This window comes from Myotis daubentonii, chromosome 18 (assembly GCF_963259705.1).
Source record: "Myotis daubentonii chromosome 18, mMyoDau2.1, whole genome shotgun sequence".
Lineage (NCBI taxonomy): Eukaryota > Metazoa > Chordata > Mammalia > Chiroptera > Vespertilionidae > Myotis > Myotis daubentonii.
This window is the reverse complement of record NC_081857.1, coordinates 42,655,518-42,670,577: the sequence shown is the minus strand read 5'-3', so window position 1 is coordinate 42,670,577 and position 15,060 is coordinate 42,655,518. Positions and strand designations below refer to the sequence as shown.

Below are 15,060 nucleotides of genomic sequence, written 5' to 3'. Positions count from 1 at the left end.
TGGCTCCCCTGTCCTCCTTCCCTCTCGTAACGACTGATCGACCTGTCATTCCAACCGTTCCAGTCGTTTGGTGGTAACAGTCGCTTAGGCTTTTATATATATATATATATATATATGTTTTTATTGATGTCAGAGAGGAAGGGAGAGGGAGAGAGAGAAACACCCATGATGAGAGAGAATCATTGATGGGCTGCCTCCTGCACGCCCCACACTGGGGATGGAGCCTGCCACCCGGCATGTGCCCCGACCCGGAACCGAACCGTGACCTCCTGGTCCACAGGTCGACACTGAACCTGAGCCACGCGGGCCGGGTGCATTTGTGTTTTTAATAGAAATAGGCAGTGCATTTTCTTAGAAGTTGTATTGGCCCAACGAGGTGACAAGTTGGGTCAGACGCCGCCCGGCCCCCGGCTGTGATGCCGAGCCCAGCAGAGAGAGGCCTGAGTCCTCTCCTCACCGCTGAATACGTCCGTCCCGTTTCTGGCCGCAAATGGTTTCTATCTCCCTTTTGACTTCAGCTATTAATTTTTATTGTGGACTTATTATATTTCTCTTATCATTACACTTGGGAGCCAAACAAGTGGTTTAAATCTTCACTCAGAGCACCATGCCTCTTACATGGGATTCATACTGATACAGTGTCATCACTTTATACGACTACTATTCATAAAACAGACTTAGGAAAGTGCACATATTTTTAAGTTGCTCAGACTCAAATCGATGAGAGTCCATCATTCTAAACTGCAAGGTGCCCACAAGAGTAAAAAAAATGCCCAATAGCAAATAATCCTAACCATCAAGCAATCTGGGTCGATTTCAACATTATTGCCTCAAACCTCCAAAACATATCCTTATACTTTAAAGCTCTAGGTACACGTATGTAGTTTTAAAACAACCTAAAATATTGCGATGAAAATCAGCTAGCACTTCATTCAGTCCCACAGTTTGATTATCAGCCATCGTGCCAGCACTGAGTATTTTTAATGGATTTCTAAAGATTTTTTGGAGAAAAATGTCAGATATTTAGTGAAATCTATCAAGACAGCACTCCTTTCTACTAATCATCGCACTAAGACCGAAAGGAGAGACACAGATCACACCTTAACAGAGATGACTTCACTGATACCCGCGAGAATGGCGTGTCACCAGGGCACTAACGTATACCTTTCATGATCATCTTTTTCTCTCCCAGAAACACTCTTGTTTTTGTGTGTGTAAAAGCTCTCCATACTACTGTTTTAAATAGTAGCATGGAGAGATTTTATTCAGAGACAATGCAGATTTGGGGCAATCGGCAAGTGTGAGGTGACATTAATGGAACAACGATCCTATGTCTAAACAACCCGTGAAAGGCATTAGTGATAAATACTGGTTATCATTCATTATCATGGCGATGCGTCTTCGTTTCTGCTACATGAGCTGATAGATCTGATCGGTCAGTGGGTCAAACTGCTTCATAAACATGCTGGACTCTTTCCTGAAGGTGCCTGTGGCCCAGCCACCCCCAAGCCAGGCGCTGGCTGCCCGCCATAAAGCAAAACCTCCGCTGCCAGCCTCAGCAGCACTCCTGGCGCGGGCCCCTTCCAAGGCCCTGGATTTCGATTTTGCAGGAGTGAGTGCTGCTCTGTAATGTTTCATAAATGAAGCACGAAGTTCACCGTCTGGGGCCCCACAAAACCTGGCACCTGGCCGTACGCGCAACCAGCCTTCGAGGGCCAGAAAGAAGGAGGAAAAAGAGGACAAGATTTTTGGGATCATGCATCCACCGAGACACCGACTAAGGCCTCCGTGCTCATCAGACACAGCCTGTGTCACTGCAGGCGCTTCCTCGCTCGGAGGCTGGTGCGCGGGGCCGAGCGCCTGGGGCTGCATCTCCAGGCGGAACAGCAGCCCTGCAGCCAGGAGACCCGGCTCGCCCTGAGCTGGCGCAGGGGACTGTGACGTTACCTGGGGCCAGTGAGTCTGGGACATCGCACAGATGGAGCACTGGCTGTGTGCTCCAGACCCGCCCGTAGGAGATGCCAGCTGTGGGAGCTAAGGAACTTCATGGGCCTCCCGCTTCTTACACAGAAGATGGAGACGAGTGCTCACCCGCAGGTGATGTTGACAGAGGATCATCAAGTTCTACGTGCCTGTCTCCCTCCAGGACAACAGGACTGTGTTAACTGTGATTATTTTTTTTTTTATCTTTAGTTTCTTCGTGTCCAAAATGGAAAAAAACAAAACACCCATCACCTCCTTGACGTGCCTCGAAGGGTGCCCTCCACACAGAGCGAGACCTCACACACACGCGTGGCGCCCCACGCCGCTGCCATCTACTGCAGCTGCGCGTCGCTGCCCGATCCTCTTCTTCGCACGGACGTCTCATCACCTCCGACACCAAGTGACACAAATGGACGAAGGCGGACCCTCAGTCTAAGGGCGCGGAGGTGAGGGCACGTCGCACCACCGTGGCGACACTGCAGTTGCTGGCTTGTATTATTTGCGAGGAGCTCCAACGTGTTGCAGGCCCGGAGTTCAGCAGCCGCTCACAGCAGCCCTGGGGCCCCAGCGACGCCCCATCAACGCTGGTTTCATTCACCAAACCCTACCCAGCGGGAGCTTAGGGCACTGGTGTGCACGCCAGCCCGTCTGCCGGGGTGGTCTGCTTCGCTCCCGCCGCCCTGGGTTCATGATTAGCAACGTCCTCTCCGAAGTGTCTGTGTGTTTGATCATTTTCTTTACAAAGCGACCCAGAGGACAAACAGACAGGAGGAGCCTATCCAAGCTCACATTTCGGTGTCCGCACAGTGTTTGTTTGCTCTTTGATAACTGGGTTTCCTTTGAGGACGGCACACGTGTGTTTTTTTCTTTGTCTCCACTTTTCTATGATGGGCGGATGTTTCACAAAAATACATTATTGGAGAGAGGACGTGCAATACTCTGCTATGTATGAGTATCGATTTTTCTCTAATCTCCTCGCATATGCTTGTGCCAGGCAAACGGGGAAGGCTTTTCGTGACCTCCCTGTTCCAAAAAGGTAAGGTAGAGGTTTGGGGTTTTTCCTAGTAAAATGGTCACAAAGGAATGAGTAAGCATGTTCCTTCTTCACTCACAATGTGTCAACCTAATTATTGTAGCACCGAAGCAAACTACCAATGCTGGTGTCGTTTAAGTAACTGTCAAAGGTTCTTCCATGTAGTCGCATGAGGCCTGGCTGTTTGAACGATAATACTGTATTTTTATTGTATTGTGAGGACTGATTAAATTAATGTGAACCGAGTTCACTTAATAAAATGTAGAAATAAATGCACATGGTCTGCGATGGTGTGTAAGTAGTGCACAATGCTGGGACAAGGGGCAGGCCATGTCAAGTGAGAAGTGGTATTACAAACGTGCGCAGACATACAATTCAAACGACACCTAAGAAGGACTTCTCTTCTCAGTGAGCTCCCTGAGGGGGTCTGGAATTTCATGTGTCAGTCCCATGCTCAACTAAAAGTATAAAAACTAAACTAAAAGTACAGTGTCAAGAAGTAATGCCATACAAAGAGCATATTTAATGGGTATTAAAATAATCTCATGGCCCGGCCGGTGTGCCTCAGTGGTTGAGCATTGACCTATGAACCGGGAGGTCAATGGTTGGATTCCCGGTCAGGGCAAACGCCTGGGTTGCAGGCTAGATCCCCCGTGTGGGGAGTGCAGGAGGCAGCCAATCAGTGATTCTCTCTCATCATTGATGTTTCTCTTTCTCTCTTTCTCTCTCCCTTCCTCTCTGAAATAAATAAAAATATATTTTAAAAATCTCATAGAATGTTTCTTGCAAAAAACAAATACCACTTTTAGATATCAGAATCTAATGTATTCCTAAAAGTGCCTAATTGATGCAGCAATTTTAATACCAATCCTCTGACCTTCATTAACTTTAACATTTCAAGTCAAATGTTAGAGCCCTGGAATTTTAATTTTAATTTTCCTACATGGCCTCCCTAACTCAATAACAGCAGCAGGAGAAAATGGATTCGGCATGAAGCTAATAATCTACTTAGAGTTATCTTTTCAAACTTCAGGAAAACTAGCAGACAGATCTATTCTCGTTTCATTCTCCTTTTGCAACAATTCATTAGTTACATGTGAGAGGCAATGAGAGTGGCGTTGGCCTGTTAAGTGTGATAAATGCAGGATTTCTCACAAACTGAATGAAGTGCCCCAGCACATGCTAACACGGAAACCTCAAGGGTTACACTTGAGAAGAGACATTTCAAACCCGCCACGTGATGGATGAGAAAATCCAAACCACACTGTTAGTATGAGTGTTGTCAGTGCCAAATGGTCTTACGGAAGCCACACTGACGGACCTCCCTGAACGAGGGCAACTGCCTCCCCCAGAGGCGGGACCAGCCCGTGGCCTGTGTGTCCCGAAGGCACACACGTGTGTCCGGAGCAAGGTCACGGCAGACGTGCAGCCAGAAAAGGACTGAGTAAAGTGACCACACACACACACACACACCCCACACGCACACCACACACACACACACACACACACACACACACACACACAACGCACACACACCCCACAAAAGGCAGCGGCCTCCGCACACCGCTGCAGGCCGTCCTCTGTGCCACTCATATTTGCCACCACAGTCCCTCCATGTCGCACGCCCAGGTTCCAATGGGAAAGTGTAAGGTATGGGTTTCACCAAAAATGGCAGACTACAGAGTCGATATTTTAAAAATCACTTATTAAAAGTTACAGGAAAAACAATTCTGAAAATATCACACGATTTTAGCCTGCTCTCCTAACCTTTACTTAATTTGGCTGAAAAAGCAGATTCAGATTCTGGAAAGGTCGCACATCAGTCTGTTTTCCCAGACAAGCAAGCAGGAGCGTGTCTGCGTCCTGCTCCGCTGCGGCTCAGGTGCTCACATCAACAGTTTGAAGGAATGGCAGCGTTTTGCACATCCTCCTCTTCCTGCTCACGGGCAGGACGTTAGCACCTCGTGTGTGTTCTGCTGATCGTCACAACACTGTTGACAGGTGGTATGTTTAAGCCAACCGCCCTTTGACTTGGAGAAGACAGAACTTTCTAGAATAACTTGCCCTAAGCGGTGAGCTTCCAAGAATGGATGGAAAGCTCTCCCCCACAGTTTCCCTGGGAGGTTTTTTTTTAATGGTTTCATAGACTGATTTGAAGCCATAAATACACAAAGTATATTGAGATGAGATTGGAAAATACGTGCCTATTCTAAATGCCACGGTTCACTTAACAGGCACGGAATGCCGTCACGGGAAACCTTACGATATTATTTTCACTCCTTTTGCTTTGGAATGCGATGCTAGCTCATATACAGATCGTGTGCCTTTTGCTTACTCCATCCTTGCAAGCTCGCCCTGGATTAATGAAGAGACGGTGGGTCCCAGAGAAACCTGTGGGCGAATTCAAGGAAATCTTCCCCACCCGCGAAGGGTGCTCCGGGGTTGTGAGGAGCCCGCCTCGCACTGGTCAGGTACGCCTAGTGCGATGGTGCACTCGGCAAGAAAGGAAATTAAATCCCAGAATTTATTGCAACGACTCACAACCTCCAATTGTTTCTATTTTCTCATCCCCAGGAGCCCTTCCCGGGAATTGACCTGTCAGAAGGCAGGGGGGGAATAACCCTGATTTATCACCAAAGCCAAGTGAGACTTAAGCTGGAGGGATATGGGGGGGAGGAGGGGGTCCTACAAGGAAAGAGGGCGTTAGGTTGAAGTTGAGAGAGCCGGAGAGGGAAGTCATTAATGGAAAATCCAGGGCTGACAGGCATTTACTTTGGCCTTTTAGCAAACTGGACCCCAAGGCTTACAAAATCTTCGTGGAGCCTCCGTAGAAGCTGATCCTTTAAATGATACATGGGAGCGGACAGGGCGGCTGACTCCCAAGAAACCCCAGAGAGCAGAGGGGACACCAGGGAATCCACGTCATTTACACAGGGTTCCTGACAGAGGAAGCCATGGCCCCACCTCCCACGGTCAACAGTGAAAAATGCTTTCGCTGTCTCCTCCCTCAAGCCTGTAAGTTCACAAAACCGCACGCTGGTGAAGAGTCTCCAGGGCGTTCGTGGAGATTCTCTAACCCTGGCCGTGTTATCTCAAACTGTGAAGATTAACGGGGCCCACGACTGAACACTCCCGTCTACAGTTAATGAATACATTCTACTTCCAGATCCTCTCATGTATGCGACTTGTAGTCAAAGCATTTTATTAACCTTCTGCGGCTGCAACGCATCTGACATATGGTTTTGTGAAATTTCATGTTTTTTCTAGTCAAGTTGTGGGATAAAAATACTGTCGGGGCACAGCACACAGCTGAGCTGTGTTCTCACACTAACCGCTTCGGAGACCAACACGGCACCAACGAGTGTGAAGCCACTTTCCCATTCCCGCGCCGTAAGAGGGAGGAAGCAGTGGCACCCTCACCTCCGCGGCGAACTGCTGCAGCCCGCCGATGTTGATGGGTCCCTCCTCGGTGGCACAGAGATTGCAGCCGCCCACACACAGGTCGGAGGTGGGGCACACCATCCCACAGGTCAGGCCGAGGGGGTTGTCCGAGAAAATCATCTTGGCGGCTCCGTAATAGTTCTGCCAAAATAAAATAAAATGAAATGTCATGACGTACCAGCCTGCCTTCAACACTCAAATGAAGGCCTGGTCTATGAGGTAACTGGGTGGGAGATCAAGACATAAAAGATGCAAGGCTTTCAAGAATACTGCTTCCCATCAGGACCCATCAAGTGATGACCCACAGAGGATGCAACTCTGGGAGTGTTCAGTACAGGGCATATGGGTAAGCCAGTGGTTCCCAACCTTTCTGGTGCCGCGACCCTTTAATACAGTTCCTCATGTGGTGGTGACCCCCAATTTCATTGTTACAAATTGGATATAATGAAAGCATAGTGATTAATCACAAAAACAATATGTAATTATATATATGTTTTCCGATAGTCTTAGGCGACCCCTGTGAAAGGGTCGTTTGACCCCCAAAGGGGTCGCGACCCACAGGTTGAGAACCGCTGGGATAAATGAACAATTTATCAATTTTGGAAAACTAAACTTTAAAATGTACGTGTTCTGTAATCATTTTCTTTACAAGGCATCTTGCTATAGCCTGCCCTAAGTTGTTTTTATTTTTAACAGTGGTAAATGAGGTGCATTGCTTGTACAAGCTTTAAAACCTAAATCTTTTTAAAAAATGTATTTTTATTGATTTCAGAGAGGAAGGAAGAGGGAAAGAGAGAAACATCCATGATGAGAGAGAAACACTGATCGGCTGCCTCCTGCACACCCCACACTGGGGATCGAGCTGGCAACCCAGGCCTGTGCCCTGACCAGGAATCGAACCCTGACCTCCTGGTTCATATGGTCAACGCTCAACCACCGAGCCATGCTGGCCGGGCAAAACCTAAATCTTAAAGTTTAAAAAAACGAAACAAAAACAGTGGCACTGCATTAGCAGCAGCTGGGGCTCTTTCTCGTCATCCCCCGACGTCTGCAGGGAAACTGTATGAAGAACTCTGTGCTCCGAGGCCTGGTTGCCAAGTTTGCAAGGAGGAAAATTCCGATAAAGAGGGCGGGCTCCTTTCCTCAGAACTTTCCTACAAACTTTCCCACCAAGTCTCCTATGTTCCCCCACGTGGCTCAAATCAACTTTTGCAAAAATTCGGGGGGAAAAAAAACACGAAAAAAAGCACTCCATGCTGATTATCACCCTCTCTCACATACTGTTAACCAAAGGTGCAGGCGACGCTCAGTACACAGGCCCTCCGGGGCCACCTGGCGAGCTCCCCTCCCCCACGCCCTCCCACACCCCTGGCCACGACCCAGCAGCTCCGGATCCCACGCACGGTATCCAGAGGCTGCTGAACCCAACTTGTCCAAAAATGGTACAACTGTATCTTTATCTACTAAATAAAGAACAAAAATAACAAGTTTCATATTTCGGGGCCATTTTTTTCCCCTAATCAAAGAGAGATTTAGACCTGACCAGTAATCCTCAAAACTGTCAAGGACATAAAAAAATAAGGGAAATTGGAAAACAACTGTATCGGTCAAGAGGACCTAAGGAGACATGAGAACTACATGTGCTATGTTATTCTGGACAAAACCCTAGATCAGAAAGGGGGAGTAGGTAGAAATGAGAACATCTGAAGCAACTATAGACTCAGTTAATGATAATGTTTCATTAATTGTAACAAATGTGCTAAAATACGAATGTTAACAGGGGAAACTGCATGCAGATGCATATGGGAATTCTCTGCACAATCTTCACAATTTTTCTGTAAATAAAAAACTGCACTAATAATACAGTTTTAAAAAGAGATTGTGGAAGGTACTTAATGCTATGAAACTCATGCATCTATTTTGCCTTTGGCTTTGTTTGAAATCCTTTCAAAGGTCTTTGAAACCACACACTTGGCTCCCGTGAGTGACCTCAAGCAGAAATCCAGTTATTAGAGACTACAGACAACTGATGACGATAAACAACAATCACCTTCAGTATTTATTGACACTCTGGTACATTCCCAGCTCTCTGCCCGCCTGTCTATTTATTCTTTATCCACACTCATCTTAGGTAGACGTACGGCACTCAATAAAAAAAAACCAAAAAAACTTTTAGGCACAAGAAGAGACAATTAAATGCCTCATGATCTGAGAAAATAAGAGGTAAATGAGGCAGAGCCCCGGTGACCCAGACGTTGAAGTTAGCAGAAAAAGACTTTAAAATAATCTTGATGACAATTCAGCCAAAGAAAAGGCAAACCAGAGAGATGAAACCATGCAAAACATAACCAGAATACTGAAATCTGTTTTAAGAGAACCAAACTGCCATTCTGCAAAGGAATAACACATTTAAAAATAGACTTTAATGCATACTTTTAACGGCATTCGCAATGATTTAACTGCATTTGTCATATTCAATGTGTCTCCTTAGCAACCAAGACATGTCTGACACGTGAGAATGGCTCTTCAGCGCACGTTTTCTGAGTCCGTCCGAGGAATGTGTTGTGAAGTGCAGCTGATAAGCCAGGTGACCTGGGCGGAAAGGTTAAATAATCTGCCGAAGGGTCACACAGCCTTAACGGCAGAGCTGGGATTCAGAGCCGCCCGCCTGACCTGTGAAGGCCCAGGAAGATGCCGATACTCAAGCGCCTGTCCCACTCCTGGGAACAGCAGATCGCCGACAATGCAACCGTTTAGTGACTCTTCAACACTCCGGCGACACCACGTCTCACCTTACACCAAAATAAAATTGTCAGAGGCCTCAAAAACTTTAAAAATTAGTAAGAATGACTGAGGGCTTCACAAATAAGCAGCACCACAGCAATTTCTGGGAACGTCCAACGCCTGCTCCCCGACATCCAGGCGCCGGGATCAGAGGGAAGGAGGCATGTCGGACTGCGGTGTAGCGTCCGCTCGGCATGGGCGGCCGTGGAAGCGATTCTGGGGAGACGGGCTCCGGTGCGAGGGAAAAGGCGTGCGGGGCACACTCCAGATGTCCAGAAAACATCTGGTGCGACCACGTGGCAATCTGGCGACGTCAGTTCATTCTCTCACTGAGGAGTGACGATTCCAAGACAGACTTGGGAAAAGTGTTGGCACCGAATTATGAGAATCCTGACTCCTGACCAGAGGGGTGGGTTTGGGCACTTTTTAACAGGAAGGTGTCAGCATTAAGGGACCAGCCGGGAAGACAGTTGTACAGACGCGCTGGCTGGTTTGGCTCAGTGGATAGGGCGTCGCCCTGCGGACTGAAGGGTCCCAGGTTCGATTCCGGTCAAGGGCACATGCCTGGGTTGTGGGTTGAATCCCCAGTAGGAAGCGTGCAGGAGGCAGCCAATCAATGATTCTCCCTCATCATCGATGTTTCTATCTCTCTCTCTCTCTCTCTCTCTCTCCCCCTCTCCCTTCTCTGGAATAAATAAAAATGTATATATTTGAAAAAGATGATTGCACAGATAATGTGGAAACTCTCAGAAATGGAGTGAAATGACAGGAATGTAAAGACAGGATGGTATCAGAAAGGAAAGCCTCACCGCGCCACAGAACAAGACACGCGTGGCCAGGCTGAGCCTTCACCATCGTCCTCACAAACAAGCGTGGAGACGTGGCAGGGAACACCCTCCCCCCCCTCCCCCGCCGCCCGGGGATCTGTGTGCTCCGAGCCAGAGCCCCAGAAACCCACGCGAAAGGGAGCACCCATCAGCTCTGCCCACAGACCCGTCACAATCCAAGGAATTCTTTCCTCTCCCAGGAAGTGGGCCGGTTCCCCGCGCCTCCTCCCCAACCAGAGGCCGCGCCCTGGCCTGTGAGCCCCAAGCCTTTCTCAGAGGAAAGGCCAGCACACTGACATGTGGAGGGCCCTTCAGAGCCCCGGCCGCCGCCTCCTCCGCACTCAGACCCACTTCACCCGGCGCCTTCTTTATTCAATCCGTCGCCAGCGTCTGGCTTTCCCCTGGGGGAAGGGGCACGGAAGGGCCTGTTCGGAGGGATCTGGGCGAGGAGGTACCTTATGCCTAAGCCTGAGGAATTCTACCCCTTCGCTAAACCAACACTGAAAAGGCAAAAAAATAAAATAAAAAATGTTGGTTATGTTTGTTGTGTGTGTATCAACACAAAAGAACAGGCACTGAATGTTCTCCTGTCCACTAACTTACCCATCAACTTCTCTGTCACTCACTGGGGCTTTCAAATCACGCGCTAAGGTACAAAACATGGGCCAGGTATGCAGGTTGTTTTCAGGTAACTTTTACTTTTGCCGGGACAGTGTGGCTCAGTGGTTGATCAGCTTGATCCCTAGCAGAGGGCGTGCAGGAGGCAGCTGATGGATGATTCTCTCTCATCATTAATGTTTCTCTCTCTCCCTCACTGCTGCCTCTCTGAAATCAATAAGAATATATTTTAAAAATTCAACGAAGTTGTATATCTTTCTAAAAAGTAACCAGAATTATGGCTTAAATATTATTCTTTTTTTACCTGAACAGACAAAAATGAACACAGACTAATGGGGCATTTGGTGTCTAGGATCTGAAGTAGAAATTTAGCGTCTGGATGTATTTTTAAACTTCATCTCTCTCTTCTGAAAGATGCGGTATTGAAAACAAAGCAACGTCACACGTGACTCAGGAAAGAATGGAGAATGACTCCCTCTCTGATTTAATTTAAAATACACTGGAAAAAACAACATGTGCTGATTACCAAGATTCAGCCACACAGAGAAAAATGGTGGAGGTTATTGTTGTCTCTTTGTTTTTAAAAAATTATTTGTTAATTTAAACAGCAAAAATATTCAAGTCAAATTGTTAGTTGAGTTTTAAAAATAAGTTTATATTCCCAGTAACAAATACATGTAATAGCAAAGTTATAAATCGGAGGAGAGAAAGAGCTCAAGACAATCTCACCCCAAATAACCTGACCCCAAACAAGACTTGAAGCAAGCCCAGTGTCTCCCGCAAAACGCCAAACGCATAAGATAATTACTTAATAAGCTCAAAATTTCCTTCTTTCTGCTATGGGAGCTAGACTATAATTGAACACTCCTATTTTCTTCTATTCAAAAAAATAAAGTCAGACTATTTTCTGACGAGAATGAGAGCTGCCCTGTCAGGGTGCTGTGGTGTGTAGCACACTGTGATGACATTAGGGCTGATGACAGCTGTACGACACTGTTTGTACAGTGGCTACAAATAGATGTATCAGAGCAGTCTCCCTGCCATGGACACTAATTTAAACCCATTATTCCTTTCAAAATTAGAATTAGTTTTGATGATATTAAGTTAACACTCTTCGATTTATCTAAGTCATTTTCAAAACACAAAGCTGCAGTTTCTTTATGATGACGTTATACCCTTTATCCACCATTCAAGATGTGAATAGGCCAGGCTAGCGTGGCTCAGTGCTTGAGTGTCAACCTATGAACCGGGAGGTCACGGTTCGATTCCTGGTCAGGGCACATGCCCAGGTTGCAGGCTTGATCCCCAGTGTGGGGCGTGCAGGATGAGTGATTCTCTCTCATCATTGATGTTTCTATCTCTCTCTCTCCTTCTCCCTTCCTCTCTGAAATCAATAAAAATATATTTAAAATAAATAAGTAAATAAAAATTGAAAAGGGTGTTAATAGCACTTAGAAAGCGCCCACAAATAGCACATGGGTTACTTATTTAGGGCATCATATCTGAATAATAACTCAGAGTACAGATTGCGTACTCATGCAGATAGTGCAGTGGGAGGCAGGCAGAAGCACACCGGACAAGGTTCCGGAACATTCAGTTACGTTAGTAAGCAGTTGCATGACCCCAACAAGTCAGTTAGCCTTGCTGGGTTCCAAATTTTTATTTCATACAATGAGATGGCTCGTTAGGTTACAACTTCACTTGTCTGGCTTCTGTTCCCTTGACTTTTACTTATTAACATTAAAAACATTCTAATGAGGATGTTATGTGTTTGTACCAACTATTCTTTGTCTTGATGACACTAAAGAAAAAGTTTAATTATGTAAATTAATGCAAATATGGGCCATATGTCATTGTTGTATTTTAAACATAGATGCCATTTTCAAAAATATTTACAAAGGCATCTATTTAAATGTGTCCATACACAGACACACAACCACAAACCATGTGTTATTACTGGTTCCAAATGAAACTGGCTTACGGTACACAACGAACGTCTTTCTCCTTTGGTTCTACTTGCGTTACTTTTAGTTTTTATATTGCTTGAGTTTTATAATGGCTTGACTAACAATTTGTGAGCTGTAGGAAGTTTTTCAGAACTAAATATTCTTCTTTGGAAGCAAATATGAAGAAAAGCAGTTACCATTCCACATTATATTGGCTGGGATTAAAAGTAAAAATGTAATCTTTTAAAGGCCCAAAGGCATGTTTTACAAAACAGAAATGAGATAGGTTTTGCTAAGCATTAATGATTCAACAGTGCACATTCATCTATCTTCTTCCCCACAACACATTAAAGAAAATGGGGCATTTTGAAAATAAGATGCCAGTCCTTTGTTTTGAAATCCTACCATTTGCCAGACTCAACCTTAGGAAGTTATAGATTAAAGCTAAAGGTTGAATTCTGAAAAATTTAGTTAATGTTGTATCAGCTGACAAATGAGGCAGAAATGAGCTTACACTTGCATTGATAATTGTAAATTAATATTTTATTATGGTCTGAACACAGCGATCCATAATTATTTTGTAGAACATTTTGTAAAACTAGTTGTACACTTAGAGAAAAGTTAGGGTATTTGGAAAATAAGTACAATATCTGGGAAACATCCTTACCTACTGATAATGTACATGACACAGCATAGGAGTAAGAACCCCGCAGACCTGTCAGAGACAGATCGACAGGGTGAACAGATGGTTTGGAAACAGGCCTACACGAATCCAGAGTTAAATATGTGGCAAAGGTGGCATTTCAGAATAGTGGGGAAATATACTATATACAAACAGATTTGGAACAATAAGTCATTTAGGGGGGAAGAACCCAAATCTTTCCCTCACTCAATACCAACATAAAAAATTAGCATAGGGCCTGTCGCATGTTACTCTGTAACCTTTGGGCTCTATTTTAATTCACTATTAAATTTTGACATATTATTTTTACTAGAAATAGACATGCTCATTGTAGAAGTATAATAATATGGAGATTTAGAAGAAACATGCTAATAACTTCTCTCCTCCCCTCCCTCAGCCTCAATCAATGAAGGAGATTAAGTTTAAATTAAATCCTTCTAGTCCAGGTTCAGCTTATATATAAGTTGGGTTTTTTTCTAAAGAGAGTGCCATGCTATTCATATTAAGATGCCGCCTACTCTTCTTATCTTACTAAGGATATACTTCTAGATCAATAAATATAACAGCAATACATTTCTAAAACATAGTCATAACAGTCTATAAAATATAGTGTAACAGAGTTGGCAATTTTTTTAAATGATGGGCACTCTAGTTGTCTTGAGTTTTCTGCTATTTCAAAACAATCCTACAATTGCTACAATCACTACTCCTGTGCGTAGGCTATTACATGGTGGTACTTTTATTTCTCTCGGAAGGACAAATAGCAAAGCATTTCTGGCACAAGAGTATAGAAATGTTCGCAAGAGCCAAGCATTTCCCACGGTACCAGACTTCCCGTTTTCTTCCCCCTGAACGGCACAGAGGGTTACTGAACATTTTGGCTTCAACAATCGGATGGGGAGGAACTGGCGTCCCGTCCTTTGACTGGCCTACTAATATTTCTGAGCAATAGGAGGACGCCTGTAAGGTCATTAGTAATCACTTGTCTCACCTCGTCTATAATGTGTATAGCTTCTGCCCTTGCGTCGCCTGGGTTGGCTTATTAACCTCACTCACATTTTCAGAAACTCCTCTGATTAACAGAGAAGTTACCGGTTAGCCTCACACGTGCATGGCAAAAAAACTTCCACTTGGTTTCATGTTTGGTGAGTTATTATGTTAAAAATACATTTTAAAACGTGCACCGCAAAATCTGCTCTCACTTAGTTTGGAGCTTCAAAATTATCCTTAACTATGTTTCTTTTTATATGTAAAAGCAAGTCCAGGTAACATTCATCTGATGGCCTGACCGCGGATCCTAAACGTAAAGTCAAAATTATTCCACAGCCACGTTTCAAAGAACCTATCACCTTCCAAAAAAGCTCTCATATTCACTGGGTTCTTTTTACAAACTTTCATCTGCTCCAGAAACGTGTGTCCTCCCAACAGCACCTCGTGGTTTTGAGTAGAGTAGCCTTACAGGGAATTTCCATATCTGATATGGCAGATCTCTGTCCTATTTTTCAGAAGCTCCTTACAAGTGTTACTGATACAACAATAAACTCTGCCGGTACTTTCACTAGGGATCTGTGCTAAAGCATCTTCCATCTCACATGGAGTCAGGTAGTCAAGCTTTTCTCTAACGTGTGTATTACATTTATTTATCTAGATATAAAAGGCACACAAAAGCACAGAGATTCTATAAAATATGCAAATCAGTGGGAAAATCAACACTTTCCAGTTTCATCTAACATTAAAAACAATAAC

At 45.1% G+C, this 15,060-nt stretch overlaps 1 protein-coding gene across 3 annotated transcripts in view; it reads right to left on the bottom strand.

Annotated features, from left to right (window-relative positions):
• DPYD (dihydropyrimidine dehydrogenase) overlaps nt 1-15,060 on the bottom strand; it is a 347,122-nt gene that overhangs the window by 221,862 nt on the left and 110,200 nt on the right. For 2 of the 3 annotated variants that reach the window (XM_059675719.1, XM_059675720.1), the window contains exon 5: nt 6,437-6,598. In XM_059675719.1, the coding sequence (XP_059531702.1) occupies nt 6,437-6,598 (162 nt within the window). Of the gene's footprint in view, nt 1-4,941; nt 5,047-6,436; nt 6,599-15,060 lie in introns of those variants that run through there. The other variant, XM_059675721.1, reaches the window with a different exon arrangement.